Here is a 16,204-nt window from a genome sequence, read left to right as displayed (position 1 = left end):
AACAACCCTTTTCTCATTTTGAACTAAAACAGCAAACCAAGTAAACCCCACACCCACAAAATATCTTTGGTCAAATAAATTAAATTAAATTAAAAAAAAAAATGTAGATATAAGAATAACAATATTATTTTGTTTTTTTAAAAAAAAAAAAGTGGTCTGTGGTGGGGCCCACACACAGCTTTCACATTTGTGACAGCTGTGTGGCAACCAACGGCAGACACCCTGTCCCATACCCAACAAACCCACGGGCAGCCCCCCCTCTTCTTTGAGCCATTACTCAAAAGCAGAGTAAAGCAGAGCATCTCTGCCTTCCCTTTCTTTCCACTGCATACTTTTTTTTTTATAGTTATTTCAATGGAAACTCATATTTTGAAAAAAAAAAAAAGTAAAATTTATTTAAAAAACAAAAAAACCTCAAGATTGTTTATGAAAAAAATTTAATGAAGGTTTAAAAAATTTTAGAAACTTTCTCTAAAATTTTAAAAATCTCCCCTAAGATTTTAAGAATTCCAAAAACTTCTCCAGAGTTTTATTAATAAAACACAAACTTTTCTTTTTATTTTGTAAAAGATAAATCTTTTGAAGGAAAATGTGTGTCTTTTTACTAAATCACGGGAAAAGTCAATGATATTTTTGAAACCTTAAGGAAAGGGTAATAGGAATTTTGAAATCTCATGAGAGGTACTTGTTTTTTTTACCAAACTTCAAGGGAGGCCAATGTTTTTCAACCCAACAAAAATAAAAGACAAAGAAAAGAGTAAAAGCTTGTTGATACCGGAAAAGGGGGGGCAAGAAACAATCATTTATGAGATTTGATGAGAAGATGCAAGATGAGGAAAATGTTTTTTGTCATCTTAAAAAACATTAAGGGTTCATTTGGATGAAAGATTTTATTTTTTAAATATTTATTATTTGTAAAATTAAAATTTTGTTCATGATATATTTTTTATTTTTATTTTCAATATTCTTGATAATCAAACATGAAAATATGAATTTGGTGATAATTTTCTTTTTTTCTAATATTTTTTATATTAGGCCTAAGTACCTTATAATAAATTTATGAATACTTAAATTAATAAATTTAGAAAGTAATTAATCTTATGAACAAATTAAATAACAAATAGCCCTTATGTGTATGATGACTAACAAAAAAAAAAAATTTAATTTGTCAAAATTATCAATTGGAGCTTGACTTGAATTCTTGAGAATTGAATTGAGTCGAGTTTCTTATTATAGAGAACTTATTTCGATGCCATAATTGAATTAAGAACTCATAAAAGATATTTTAATAAATAAGGCAAATACTTTAGACCAAGTAATATGATAAAAATTCACTCAAAATAAAAAAAAAATGATTTATTGTCTAAAATAAGATGTGTTTAAATAGTTTAACTTAATAATTTCATAAACAGTAAGATACATTTATCCTACACTTGGAAGCATAACATTCAGATCTCCAATTTGAATATAAGTGAATTTGGATAAAAGTAATATTAAATTATATTAATTTTTTACTAAATTTATATTACTTTGATTTAAACTTTAAAATTTATGTTTCCAAATGCTAACTAGTTTATTCTATCATGTATTTATACAATACGAACTTATAATATTAATCTTCTTTGAAATTTGACTAAAAAATATTGGTCTTTCTAAAAATTTAAAAATTTTAAAATCTCTATCGAGATTTCAAGAATTTTACAAACCTTTTCTGAGGTTTGTCAGAATATATAAATAAAAAAATTGAAGTGTATGTGTCTTGGAAGTCAAATGTCAAAGAAAATTTATGAGACTATTAGAATTTTTTTTAAAACAATTTTGTATGATTTTTAAATTTTTAAAAAAAGTTAATATCTTTTAATCAGATTTAAGAAGAGATTAATGCTTTTTATTTTTTTATTTATTTGATGCACAAAACGAAACCGCCACAAATTTCGAGCTGTTACACCCTCACTTCCAACATTAGCGTCGGGCAGCTGCCCGTCAAAAACCCTACGCTCTCTCTCTGTCTCTCTCTCTCTCTTCCTCTGGGCTTACTATATAAACCCCACCACCCACTAGCCATTGCCATACGCACTCTGCTTTGGCTCTCCTGCAAATTCCTCTTCGGAAAATCTCAAACTTTTCCCAGAGGAATTAGTTGCAGGCTTCAATTCTCTCTTTCCTTCTTAATTCCTTTCTGCCAAATTAATCGGTTGCCGCCATCGTCAATGGAGGCTTTGAAGATGATGAAGCTGTTCGTGGCCGTGGCCGTGGCCGTCGTCCTGGCGGCACTCTCGAACGCCGCCGCCGCCGCCGCCGGAGCCGAAACTCCGACTCCCGGCCCTACCTCCGACGCCGCGGCCTTCGTCCCTGTCGCCTTCGCCTCTCTCATTGCCCTCGCCTTTGGCCTCTCATCTCTTCTGAACTGATGGACTTTTTCCATCTACCTGGCTTCTGGGATTTTGAGATTTTCTCTCTCTTCAATTCCTGGTGTTCATAAATTCATATACAGTTCAGAGAATGGCTTGAGAAATTTCTTTATTTTTTAAAACTATTAGACCTTAATTTATGCTTTATATGATGTGATTTTCTGTGATTCGTAGGATCTGTTTGGGAGTGTGATTCATGTGTTTGCTCTTTGTATGATATATATAATTTTAACCCTCTCTCTCTCTTTTTAGGGTAATAAAAAAATATCAGAGGGGATTTGTCTTCATCTTCTTCTTCTTTCGTTTTCTTCATGATCATTTTCTGTCATCTGTTGTATCAATGAGATTTATTTGTACTAATAAATTTTACATTTGTTTATTATTTATTCTGCAACTATTATAGTGATGAATGATGATCAAAGTGTCTAATAATTATATTACAATATTGGGTGATTGGATTTCTCTATGAGCTGGTTCGAATTGTATAGATTTTGATAAGTAAAATATAAAATTGTATTGAAATTTATGTTCTTAAATAATTTTCGTCTTGGTAGAAAATTTGAATTCATACAATTATTCAACTTGTGTATTTAATTTATAGCCATAAAATGATTAACAAAATTTGAGAGCTTAATTTGTTTAGAATGATGATTGAACTTTGTGCCCAAATGAAGGGACTTAAAATCATGGAAATTTGTTAAAAATTAATTAAATTCACAAGAACGAAAAAATGGAAGATCTTTAATTATTTATGTCAATTTTAATGGTAATAATTTGATTCATGTCTTATGAATCATTTGATTTGAAACCTTTTAACGTCTTTGGACCATGAGATGATTGAGATATATGTTATGTCCTTTTTAGGATGAACATATTTTTTTTTTATATGATTTAAGACTTGAATTTCAAGTTATCGAAATATTTTGATGTTGGAGGGTATACTTTATTTTATTTTTTTCAAATATTTTTGAAGTATGTCAAACTATTTCTCCCGAGTTTCGGTACAAAACTTAGGAAGGAAATTATTAGACCAAAATAAAATAACAAATTCTTTGTGCAATAAGAGCACTCCTTTTTTTAGCTAAATTACATTTTGAGAGAAATTGTTCTATTAATGTTTTACACAATTACCAATAGAAACTCATAAAAGCTAAATTATTAAAACAATTTTGGGTAATTTTGTTCTTATTATTCTTTGCATCATTAACTATAGAAACTAATCAAATGGAACAAATGAGTAATATAAAGTTACATTATTAACTACAATAAAATTTTTATTTCAAATGTCTAAGTTATATTTTTATAAATATCAAAACTGTGAAGTATATGAAGAATACTTTCGATAAATTAAATTTCAATTTAAAAAAATTTAGGATAAAAGATATTGATCTCTTCTGAAATTTGATAAAAAGATACAAATCTCTCTTTAAAAGACTTCTCTTTTTATAAAATACAAAAAAAGACTTGTGTCTTTTTGATAAACTCAGGAAGGTTCCTAAAATTTTTAAAATATGAGAAAAGATCTCTTAAGTTTTAAAAAACTTAAGAAAAATCAGTTTTTTTACTAAATATGGAGGGAGATTTCTGGGTTTTGCCCAAAACCTTAAAACGACAAAAGTAAACCATCCCATGCCCTATACAACAATAAGAATTAGATTCCCTTTTAGTCTTCCACCTGCTGGCCTTCTACTTAAATCATTTTTAAAACTTAGGTAATTAATTAATTAACATTTTTTTTTGGGGGGGTTCAAAATTAATCAACAAATTTTATATATGAATAATTTAATAAAGGGATCATCAATATTGATCATGTGCTGTGCACATGTGGCGGGATGTGAAAGGCCACAGGTGGGATATATAATAATTGTAGTAGGGATAATCATAATCCATTATATGGAAGAGAGAGTGGGGTGGGTGGCAGAGGCTTGGCCAGGGCAAGCTTAGCTAAGCTAAAGCTAGCTTTGTCTGTAAGCAAGAGGAAAGAGGATGAGGATTTTAATGGTCCCAGCAAGTCATGCTTGCATGTTACTCGGTCTGCTCTCCCATTGTTTTTTTTTTTTATCATGATCCTTCCTTAGAAGCACTGAGTCCCATAATTGTGTCAACTGAATTCATTTTTACAATAATTTCAGCTGCTAAACTTCTTTTGGTAAAGATGAATCTGCAGGGTAAAGCAAAAGCATTTACACCGAAAAAAGAATTTACAAATCTTTCTGAATTTTTTTTATGATTCGGATTTTTTTTATGACCCGAAAAGCCTTTCAAATCCACCTAAGTTGCATCAAAATGGGGAATAAAAACGTTGTTACCCGCCCATCAACGTTTCATTTGTAATTCACTAGATAAACTATAAATGAGAAATCAAACCTAAAACCTTAAATCGCCAAAGCCTAATTACACTCTTACCACTTGACCACTTGGGCAAACCTTTGTAAAAATTTAAGGGCTCCTTTAGATCCGGACCTTCTTCAAAATATATATAAATTAAGAAAATTTTATTTTATATTTATTTTCTTCCTATATCAAATACTATCTAAAATAAAATTTTACTATAATATGATTAAAATTCCTAGTTAGAGTAATCTACAAAATGTCCCTTTTGTTGTCTTGCACATGGTTGGATGACCTAGGCTTGCAGTTTGACCATGACAGTTTGTTTTGTGGCGCCCATTTTTTGTCACCAAATGAAGCTTTATAGAATCTAGCTACGCGAGAATTCGAAGAAGGCTAAGCCCTATGCTTTGGCAGAAACAAAATATTTATTCCTAACTCTATTTCTTTCATATTTCAATAACCAAACATCATCATCACATTACACGCAGCTACATACAAGCCACCAAAGGAAAGCAAGTTTTTTTTTTTTTTTGCAAATTATTTTTTAAAAATTATTTCTAATAAAGACTGAATAAAAGTTTCAACAATAAGCAAATTTTTAGATTCTTAAGATTGGTTTAGACAATTATTTTGTCCATTTTAGAGAGAGAGAGACTTAAAAAGAGTAAGATGATAGTCTATGGATGAGGATCGTCAATGGAACTATGTCTGATGCAATAAACACACAAGCTTGATCATTAGACAATAGCCTCACATCATAAACCATGTAAAAATAAAAGGACTGTTAATTCTACAAAACCCTAATTTTTGTTCAGAAGTATGCTAAGTAATATACAGAAGAGATTAAAATGTATTCAATTTACACAGCAGATTAGCTCTCTTGCTCCACTTCCAACCTCCCCAAAGGACACCAGCACCAGTTCTTAGGCTACCTTAAATGAAAAAGAAAAAAGAAAGAAAAAAGGAAAAAGACAGAAGAAAAAGAGGAGCAGGAGGAAGAACTGATCCATTTCGTGAAAAATTAAAGCTAAAAGTAGAAAAGAGGTGGAGCAAAGACTTCCCAAGCATCACAGGATCCTGTTCCATGCCAAAAACATCCATCTAGTTCGAATCTTATGAAATCCCCAGGGGAGATGCTCTTGTCTTGCCCAATGAGACCGAGGCCAGGGATGAAGCCCAAACCCGGGCACTTCTAGCTCGGTCATGGAAATTCCTCGTTTTACATAGCTTCAGCTTGCTCAACACCCTCTTCACATCAATCAGGTGGAGAATGCGCCCCACAAACTGACTTGCTTCTCCGAAAATTCCCAAGTTTGGATGAGGAAGATATGAGACCCATAAGGCTGTGAGACGAGACAATATCCCCGGGATGAAATGTAGGATTGCCCTTAAAACAAGGAACAGGAGTGAGAATACTATGTAGGGTTCCTTGATGGCAAACTCCTTCATTGATGACATGTTCATTGGCCACACAACTTCCTTTCGAGAATCATAGAGATTAGGTATACCTTCAGCCCAATATCCCACCGGCCCAAGTCCTAAAACAAGAACCACCATGAATTCAGAGTTCCCATGGATGCACCAATAATTAAGAAATATCAATATGACAAAAATACCTCTTATAACTTGAAAACAAAGTGCAAAAACAATGACTGATAAAGAAGAAAAAAACAAAAAAAGGAATTGTAAAAAATAATGAATAATAAAAATAAAAGGAACAGGGCACCATTGAAACAAGTGACCTAGCTGCTCTGGCACAGCAATAGAAAAGACCACACAGAAAGACAGAAGAAACTTTTGGGCACGCCAGCAGCATTAGTGTCATTCTAATACATAAGATCCATGGATGAGAGTGGTCCAAGACACCAATCATGCTGCTGAATTTGTGATGCTCCAGGACCATCCAAGATTTTCTCCCCCACCCTCCCTCTTCCTCTCTCTCTCACACACACTGAATTTTTGTTTCTGGAGTGGTCATTTATTTTTCCTAATCTACCCTTGTCCTAGCTATTCAAGGAAACTATATTTTACTTCCTAGTTTGTCCAGTACAAATCTGATTTTTTCCTTATATTGTTACCATATAATTTCTTGCATGTCAACTTTAAACAATTTGATTACTTATATTAGTTTAAAAGGTGAAATGTACTTTTGTCTCTTACTATTTTAATATTATATTACATTATATAATATTGTTTCTTTTAAAAACACATTTTTTACTAAGGAAAGAAAAAGAATTCATTAAGATGAGAACATACAAACCAACAAAAGAAAAGGAACAGTCACAATAATGACAATATCAAAGCTTACCAATCCCAATCCTCCTGGAAATCCAAAAAACACGTTCCTCTAAAACAAGCTAACAGGGGACTCTTTAAGCAAGACAATGTCAGCATTTTTGATGATTTTTTTTCCAGAACGGCCAGATTTGTTAACAGAGCATTAATTCCATCATTGTTATCCTAGTCCCCAAAAAACTGGGGCTTGCATCAGGACTTCCACCCTATCAGTTTGGCTGATCGTAATATCCATAAGATCTGTATCCAAAGTCCTTGCTGCAATGCTGATTGCTGAAGAACACAATCGGGGGTTATTGGACAGCAGCAATGCATGTATTTGTACCAGGCAGGCAGATCACGGTGCAGACCCTAGGAAAGTGAGGAGAGCGGTCTGTAAGCTCAATACGGATAAGATTTGAAAGGAAGCCAGCCAGATGGAAGACAAATTATTTTTGTAAAGGTGAGGAACTTACCCTTATTAAGAGCATCTTAACAAATCTCCCAATTTATTATGTGTTTCCCTATACCTTGTTTAGTTGCTAGAAGGTTAGAGCAAATTCAAAAGAATTCCTTTGGGGCAGTTTGGGGGTGGAATTCAAATATCATCTAGTCAACTGTGTGGCTGTCAAACAACCTATAGGATATAGAGGCTTAGGAATCAAATCTCTCTCTACAGTCAACAAAGTCCTCCTTGGGAAATGGCTTTGGAGATTCACGACAAGAAGGATCAGCTTTGGAGGGGAATCTTCGCTTCAAACTATGGTTGTTCAGCATAATGGTTGGATCACCAAAGCTGGGATAGGAGCACATGATGTCGGAGTTTAGAAATCCATCACGAAAGGGTCAGCAGACTTCATCTCCCTCATCGGCTTTTCAAATAGGGAATGGAGCCAATGACCTTTTTCCACATAATATTTGGTGCAGCCATTCTCCCCCTAGCACTAAATTCCTTCCATTTTCAGCTTTGGCCTATAACAAGGATGACCTTAACAATAGTCATCTTCAAATTTCTCATAAAGGAATCTTCTGAAATGTTCCCTTGACTAGAAAAGCTTTCAATAGGGATGTCAGCCATCTTTCTGATTTTTCTCCCCTTGGATTTAAATTTCCTTCCATTTTCAGTTTAGCCTATAACAAGGATGCCCTTATCAGTGATTGTCTTCAAATTTCTGCCCAAGGGATTTTCTAGGAAGTTCCATTGATTAGAAATGCTTTCAAATGAAAATTGGCCATCTTACTGATTTTTATGGTCGTCCATACAAAATTCAAGTGCGGAACTTTTACTAAAATTGATCCTAGACAAGAATGGAACACTTACAGTCAGATCTTACTATAGGAAACTCACTCCACAGGCAGAAATTTGCAGCAACTTTCCATGGAAGCCCATTTCAAAAACTGCAGACCCCACAAAAGTTGCTTTCTTTGCATGGGAAGTAACTCGTGGAAAATTCTTTCCATGGATAACCTGCAAAAAAGGGGACTGCCTCTTGTTAATGGGTGCTTTCTGTGTTTGGAAAGTGCTGAATTTATTGATCACATCCTGTTACACTGCTCCCGGACCAGAATCCTTTGGGACTTGGCTATTTCTCAAGACCGATCAGCAGTGTTACTGCCAAAATAGTAAAAAAAGAGCTGTGAGCCAGGAAAGGTATTCGATCCAGCAAGGCCAGGAAGAAAGCTTTGTCATCATTCCCATTGACATCTTTTGGTTTGTTTGAAAGGAAAGAAATCAGAGAGCTTTCGAAGGATCGGTCATGCCCATGTATATTACTAAAGACCTCTGGACAGCTTGTAATTCTTGAATTTTTTTAAAACCAGCAATGCGGGTAATTTCCTTCGTTTGTTTGTACTTTAGTGGCATCCCCTCATGCCCTATAATGAATTTTTATTTGCCAATAAATAAAAATAACTAAGCAAATAACCAGTTTCATAAGCTCACCATAATCTCATCCTATCCAATGACAAAAACAGCTTCTTTCCAGTGAATATAACATGGATCTTTCTATTCAATACCGCCATAAAACAGGTAAAATTGCACATCTCTGCCATCTACTCACATCTTTATCCATTCCAAAGCCTCCAAAGGAAATAGACAAGAAGTCTTCCACCAATCCCAAGAAAACCTAATTGTCTTGAAACAAGCCTAACAATCTATTCCATCCATACACACAAATCAAATGTAGGAATCAATAAAAAAGGGAAATCCTTTATAATACACCAGATCCAACTCGGTTACTGATTTCCAGCACAAAAAAAGATGGAAGCTCGACTCAAAGCTATCAAGGCATTAAAATATATATATCTAGCGATAATGCCTTGAAAGACATCCTACTCCAGAACAGATTTTTGGCTTCAACCCCATTATGCACAACTAACCAAAGGAACGCCTTAACCTTAAAAGGGAACTCTAGCCTTCCAGATACAGCTATGAAGCAGGAAGATATATAAGAACAAATCAAGTTATTGAAGAAAGACTTAAAAAGAAAAGATCCCAAGGAATCCAATACCCACACCTCCTCAAACAAAAAAGTGACAGCTCTGAACTCTCAAACAAAGAAATCAATGAGTTCTCCGCCTCCCAATCATTCAAATTTCTATCATAATCTCTCATTTTAACCTTTTGTCAGGGTCCTATCCATTGTTTATGGCATGCTACTTCTGACAACACAATAATGTCCCTTTTAGCAAATAGATTTGTGGCCAAAGCTTTTTTCATGTAAATGTTACTAGAAACTACCATGGTTTTTAACTTCCATCATGCATCCACCATTACTAATTAATTCATGTTTAGTAGTTTAATAAATAACATAAATTTATATCCCACAAATTTCTTATCGCTCCATCCATATTCTTAATTTTCATTCGATCTGCAAGTGAAGCTGGCATGTGTTCAACTTGGCCCCAATGAACAAAAACCTCATTACTTCACTAAAACACAATATTTATTGCTAAAAAATAAGCAACAACCACATTATCTGTGTAAAATAAAAGCAGAACCTGTTGTTTTCACATAGAAGCACATGAGAGAGTCTAGATTCCTTTGACCATTGAACCGGACACTTGCACCATCATTCACTATCAATAATGAGGGTACACTATGAATTCCATGTCTTGAAAATACACTGTAAATACAAAAAAATAAAGCCCATTAGCAGATTGTCAAAAATCCAGAAAATAAGCATTGACAAGAGGGTGCATTGAAGCTTCTCATTTTTCCATCTTGTATTAACTAAACAAATCTTAAGGTCCACCACAGAATATCCAGGTTAAAAAAAAATCCTACAATATTATGTTTCAGCAAAACTTAAAATTGCACCAAATTACAGTACTGAGGGCACAACTTTCTTTACCAGAAAGCCAAGGGCACAACTATTTCAAAAAAATCTTCATTTTGGTATTTGAAGAGAGAGAGAGAGAAGAAAACACCCTCCCAATCCTGATGAGAAAAAAATTGGGATGCAGATTCTTAGATGGCTCATACAGGAAGGATGTCAGAATATCCCATTAGAGATCCTCTGTCTGAATAATTATAGAATTTGACCCAGACTAGCATACTCAGTGGAGTCCATCAAGCAACATCACAATGAAAATCCACAGCAGACGAGAAAATAAACATTTCTTCAATCCTCAAGCAACAGGATACCTTGGCATGGCTGAAGACTGTTCAACTGCCAGATGTGTGATTTGAGGAAATATGGAACCAAGCATGTCAAATTTGGACCGCATATCACGTGAAAATGGACACCAGGAAGCATAGAAGAGTACGGCAGTGTATACATTTCTTGAACTGAAAGCCAAAGCTCTGTCAAGAGATTCTCCATCCATCTTCAAAAGGCAAAAATAAAAAATAAAATAAAAAACTAAGCCATCGTCATCAAAACTTTATATTCAAGCAAACTTAAGTGCAGAATTCAAGTTTCAAAACAAATTCATAAATAGCATATTACAATAATAGTTTGTACTTGGTAGGCTAAAAGAATTCCTGTATACCAAGAATTTGCACAATTAATTGGTAGAAAGACATGCAGCTGATTCTTGGGTGACTCTCTTATTTTAAATATGCAATATTTCATATTTCCACTACCAAATGGTGGGATTGGACTGCAGAGAAAGCAAGAAACTATGCCAGACGATGTTCATTGAAGGAGTTTACATGAGTGGAATTCAAGCAGCTGGAATGAAGAGATTTCATATTAATTCAATTTTTGTTTTTTATTATTTATGATATTTTTATTGGATCATATCTTCAAGATCCTCCGCCTGTGGTGCATTTAATGTCCTAATCTTTTCACACACAGCCGGTCCCAAGCCCGGGTAAAGGAGAAGGGTTGCGTTAGGTAGCTGAGAGCCAGCGTAAAATTAGATAGATCACTATGATATCGTTGTTGAATATCTTCAAGATTCTAGGGCAATACACGCGAATTGCACATGACTATAGTTCAGTGTAGTGGACACATGGATAGATTAGGATTTAGAGAAACTATGGCATCCAACAAATTCAGACTTTCGTTATGCGTGCAAGCAATGGCATTTCAAAGGAGAAATACAACTTCCATTCTTCCAGTATTTAATTTACTTGGAAATATATGGCAAGGCACAACAACGGCATGATGCAAATTTTATTATATGGGAAACACAAAGAACATGGATTTCTAGCCTGCTTTTGTAATTTGAATGTTCCATTCTTCAATTTTCAACTGCCTTATAGATTTTGTGTAGAAGTCTCCCCCCCTCCAAACACATACACACCAAAAAAAAAAACAAAACAAAACAAAACAAAAATATGACATGCTAACTAGAATTTTCTGTTCAGTAGATGGATTCCCCATATTGCAATGCTCTGATAGCAGTCTAGGCTTTGAATTGCAACAATAGAAAGTTAGGCTTCTAATTGCAACTTCCATAAAAGTAAAGATTTATTTTGTAGTTATGCCTTATGTTATTTCGACATCAGAATCATATGCATGTGGTGTTCAGAAAGCAGCATGTGCTGAATGTCCTTAAACAAATAAGAGAGTTTCAGTAAACAATGCTGCAATTGTAATTATTACATATCACAACATCTCCCCTGGTCACCCAATGAGCACCCATCCCTCTTAAATCTAAAATAACAAGGGACTCATTTTGTTTCTGTTTGTTATTTGGTTGACTACACATGCTTCTTATGATGTCCTATTGCCTTTTTTGTTTTGAGATTTTCTGAATACTCCTTCTACTCCCCTTTCCTTTTTACTAAATTTATTGTACTTTTTTAGATAGAAAATAAATTGATTAAGAAGAAGAAGAACTCGCGAGGGCTCCTGCTGGTTGGAAACGAAGTCGCGAAGGGTCGTGCTTCTTTAAAATGTTGAAGACGAACTCACGATCCTGGTTCGAAGCTCGAAGACGAAGTAGCGAAGGCTTCCGGCTGGTTCGAAGGCTCACAGATGAGCTCACGTTGCTGGTTCGAAGGATCGCGAAGGCTCTTGCTGGTTCGAATCTGCAAAACAAATTCACGAAGGGCTTCGAAGGGCCGAGAGGGGCTAGGGGCTATGTTCGTTCGAGTCGAATGAGGGCTACGGGTCTGGCTGTGGGTATTTCTCTACTTTAAATGACTAAAAATTCACAAGGCGCGACTCACTGCGCCTGTCGCCCTAGTGCACCTTGTCTCGCCTAGCGTCGCCTCTTGCAGGTCACCTTGCCTCACCTGGTTTGAGGCGCAAGCCTCTTCGCTTCACTGCGCCTTGCGCCTAGGCGCGCTTAACTACTATGCTACAATTTCAAAAAATTTCCAATTTCTTACCTTGGCCTCCCTTTGGGAGCCAAGTTCATAGACAAGGGTGTTTGGGATCCTATAATTGGCATATTTGAAAGGAAACTAGCTGGTTGGAAAAGGAATTATCTCTCCAAGGGTGGGAGACTCACTCTCATTAAAAGCACCTTAGCAATCTCCCTCTTTACTTCATGTCTTTGTTTCCCATCCCATCTCCCTGATTACTTTGTCTATATTTCCCATCCCAGGTGCAATTTCCAAAAGATTGGAAGGGATTCAAAGAAGATTCCTTTGGGGGAACACAGGAGAGGAATTCAAATATCATCCTGTAAAATAGAGAGTTGTGAAAACCCATGCAAAAGGGAGGGCTCGACCTTAAATCCCTTCTTACTTCCAACAAGGAACTCTTGGGAAGTGGCTTTGGACGTTCATGTCGAAGACAAATCATTTCTAGAGGGAAGTTATTACCACTAAATATTGCCTCCATCACAATGGTTGAGCCTCCAAAGTGGTGTTTGAAGGCTATGGTATAACTATTTGCAATTCATCAAGAAAGGATAGGAGAATTTCTTCTCCCACATTCATTTCATCATGGGAAATGAGGATGATGTGTTTTTTTGGCATGAGATTTGGTGTGGCAGTCATAGCTTAGCTTTTCATTCCCATCCATTTATAGGCTTGCATGCAATAAAGTTGCCCTCATTTGCCATCACCAAGAATGCACTAATCATCAAACCTTCTAGAATATCCCTCTGATAAGGAATGTTCAATGATTGGGAGATTGATTTTTACAGTAGCCTTTACAACGTTCAAAGCCAAGCCTCCTTCAATAAGCCCATTTGGGCCTTGAGCAAGGAGGGAATTTCCATGGTCAGTCTTATTATAATCACCTTAGCTACCCAGAGAAATGCATCAACAAGTTTCCTCAAAAGCTTGTTTGGAAAACAGCTGCCCCTTCAAAGGCTGCTCAGCTGCACTAAGCAAGATCCTCACCTTTGATAATCTTCAAAGAAAGGATTTGACTATCATGAATAGGTGTATTTTGTGCCTTGAAGAAGCAGAATTGGTGAATCACGTCCTTCTTCGCCACCCTAGGACCAAGAATCTCTAGAGCTGCCCATTTCAATGATCAAGTAGAAATGGGCATGAAAGCTTTGGTTAAGGGTCAGATTTGGGATTGAAAAGCGATATGCTCCATCGAGATCAAAAGGAGGGTCCTTTCCCTTATACCCCTTGCTATATTTTGGGCAGCTTGGAAAGAATGGAATAGAAGATCCTTCAAGGGGACGGTTTCTTCTTTACAAGCTGTCTTGGATGATTGGATATCTGTGATTTCTAGTTTGCATAGTGGAATGCCTAGGAGGGACTTTACTTATTTTCTTGATTTCCTCGATGTACTTCTATGACTAGTGTACTTGTTTTTGTCATTTTTTATTCTCATTGTGATTGATTGGCATCACCTTGATGCCCTGTCTTTTCAAAAAATATTTCTACGCTGTGAAAGGAAAAAAAAAACTTTAAAAAAACCAATTGATACAAAGCTCAACCCTAAGGAATTGTACTTCCACAATTAAGAAAAGAATGCATAATTTGATGGCAGATGTAAATTTTAATGTCCAAATCAATTAAATATTTACTGGTGAAAAGAATAATCATCCAAGGGCACATATCAAATACTACCTCCTTACCTTAATAGTTAAATATTAGCACCCACCATTCTGTCATAATTCCCAAAGACCAAATAATACTTTCTTGTCTTCAATATGTCCCTTTTTTTTATAGAAAGAGAAATTCACCAATAGAAAAGGAAAAATTACAGAGTGGAGGATGCAAAAAACAAAAAGGCACAGAAACAAAACTCACAAAGAATGACCCCAAGTAGACGCTTAAAAAATAACTCTTTCCCAAAGAACCTTTCATCGTGTTCTTTTGAGAGCAAAAGAATCACAACACTTTAACAAGTTCAAAACATGGCTGCTACAATTTCACTAAACAGGCTAAAGCATCGCTAAGTTCAATGTACAGACATTACACTAATTCGCAAAGACAAAATAGTAGGTTCTTGAAACAGCATGAAATTTTCAAAACCCTATAATTGACCATGATAGTGCAACTTTAACGTGTTCTTTTGAAGGCCAATGAATAAATGCACTTCAACAAGCTCAAAACATGTCTGCAACAATTTCACTAAACAGCCTAAAGCAACACTCAACTCAAGGTAAAACAAGCCAGAAACAAACAACTAGCGAAAATGCGCAAGAATTAAAATAATTGAAACCACGATATAAACAGGAAAAAAAAAAAAAGAATTGCACAATTGACAAGAAATGAAAGGAAAGACGACCCAAAATAACAGAATCATCCAAAGGCTATAAAATGATACTCGGAAATGGGCAAATTCTTGAAAACTTAAAGAGCAAGATAAACGAACAGGAATAAAATAAAGAAAAAGAAATCCGAACCTCAATAGGCGAAGATGGCGAGATCGAGAGAGGGCATTGAAGCTGGAGGTTGTACAGGACGGGATTGGACAGAGGATCACACGTGGCCAGAGATGACGCCGATGAAACAAATCGAATCGAAGATGCCGTTGCGAACATGCAAAACCATGCGAGATATTTAATAGACGCCGCCATTGAGAACCAAAACGGAAAAAGAACGATTCTGTCGATCGTCTTCTGATTTCTCTCTCTGAAACCGCTCTCTCCTCGGTTGGTGAATTCGATCTCTCTCTCTCTCTCTGCGACACCAGCAATCGCAGCACTCTGCCTCTTCCGTCTTCGGACGATGAGATTATCGTTCGATTTGATATTTGTTGTGTTTCAGGACGGTGCACTGATCGGATCACCTGCGAGTGAAGATAAAGCAGCTCACCGGCGGAATCTGATTGGACAGGAGTGCGACGGAACGGCTGAATACACGCTTGTGCTTTGTGGTTTCTCCGGATGGGGGTAAACGTTCGCACGTCGGAGCGCGTCGTCATTTAAGACCATCGTTTGTTCCCGTACGGCGTCGTTTTATAGGAATTCAACTCCTTTCCCAATTGTTCAACATGCTCATCAATATTTTTATAAATTGGAATGGTGGGTATGTTCCTAGTTTGATCTATTTAATGTGGTTTTGCTTTTTTGAATGAACGAAATTTTATAGATATTAAATTATAATGTTTATAAGCTTTTTTGAGCCAAGTTCTAGTATTAATTTTGTTTAATTGTATTTATATTATTGTTGTTTTTGTACTCATGGTATAAAAAAGAAAAGTACATTGCCGGCTTTCTAACTAAGTGACTAAGTTTTTTAGAATTGTTGATATGGCAACTTTTGTTTCATAAATGTTAAATTCAAAGTCCATTCGTCTATGCACATATTAGGTTGCCTCGTAATTTCAAAGTAGGACTGGCTATCTATGAATTTTTCTGAACTTATGAGC

General features: G+C 35.4%; 2 protein-coding genes across 2 annotated transcripts; one reads left to right on the top strand and one right to left on the bottom strand.

The window, feature by feature from the left end:
• Positions 1 to 1,933: 1,933 nt before the first annotated feature.
• On the top strand, positions 1,934 to 2,793 carry LOC131149763 (arabinogalactan protein 21-like). Its single transcript, XM_058100498.1, has one exon. It carries the CDS (start codon positions 2,211 to 2,213, stop codon positions 2,409 to 2,411), a length of 201 nt encoding a protein of 66 aa, XP_057956481.1. The 5' UTR covers positions 1,934 to 2,210; the 3' UTR covers positions 2,412 to 2,793.
• A 2,661-nt stretch (positions 2,794 to 5,454) lies between these two features.
• Positions 5,455 to 15,957, bottom strand: LOC131149762 (5'-adenylylsulfate reductase-like 5). The gene is made up of 4 exons (XM_058100497.1): positions 15,237 to 15,957; positions 10,666 to 10,847; positions 10,020 to 10,144; positions 5,455 to 6,283 (listed from the first exon to the last, which is right to left on the bottom strand). Exons 1-4 carry the CDS (start codon positions 15,408 to 15,410, stop codon positions 5,859 to 5,861), a joined length of 906 nt encoding a protein of 301 aa, XP_057956480.1. The 5' UTR covers positions 15,411 to 15,957; the 3' UTR covers positions 5,455 to 5,858.
• Between the last annotated feature and the right edge of the window lie 247 nt (positions 15,958 to 16,204).

This window comes from Malania oleifera, chromosome 2, assembly GCF_029873635.1.
Source record: "Malania oleifera isolate guangnan ecotype guangnan chromosome 2, ASM2987363v1, whole genome shotgun sequence".
Lineage (NCBI taxonomy): Eukaryota > Viridiplantae > Streptophyta > Magnoliopsida > Santalales > Ximeniaceae > Malania > Malania oleifera.
Note: the sequence above shows the minus strand (reverse complement) of the source record. Positions and strands in the feature narration are given on the sequence as shown.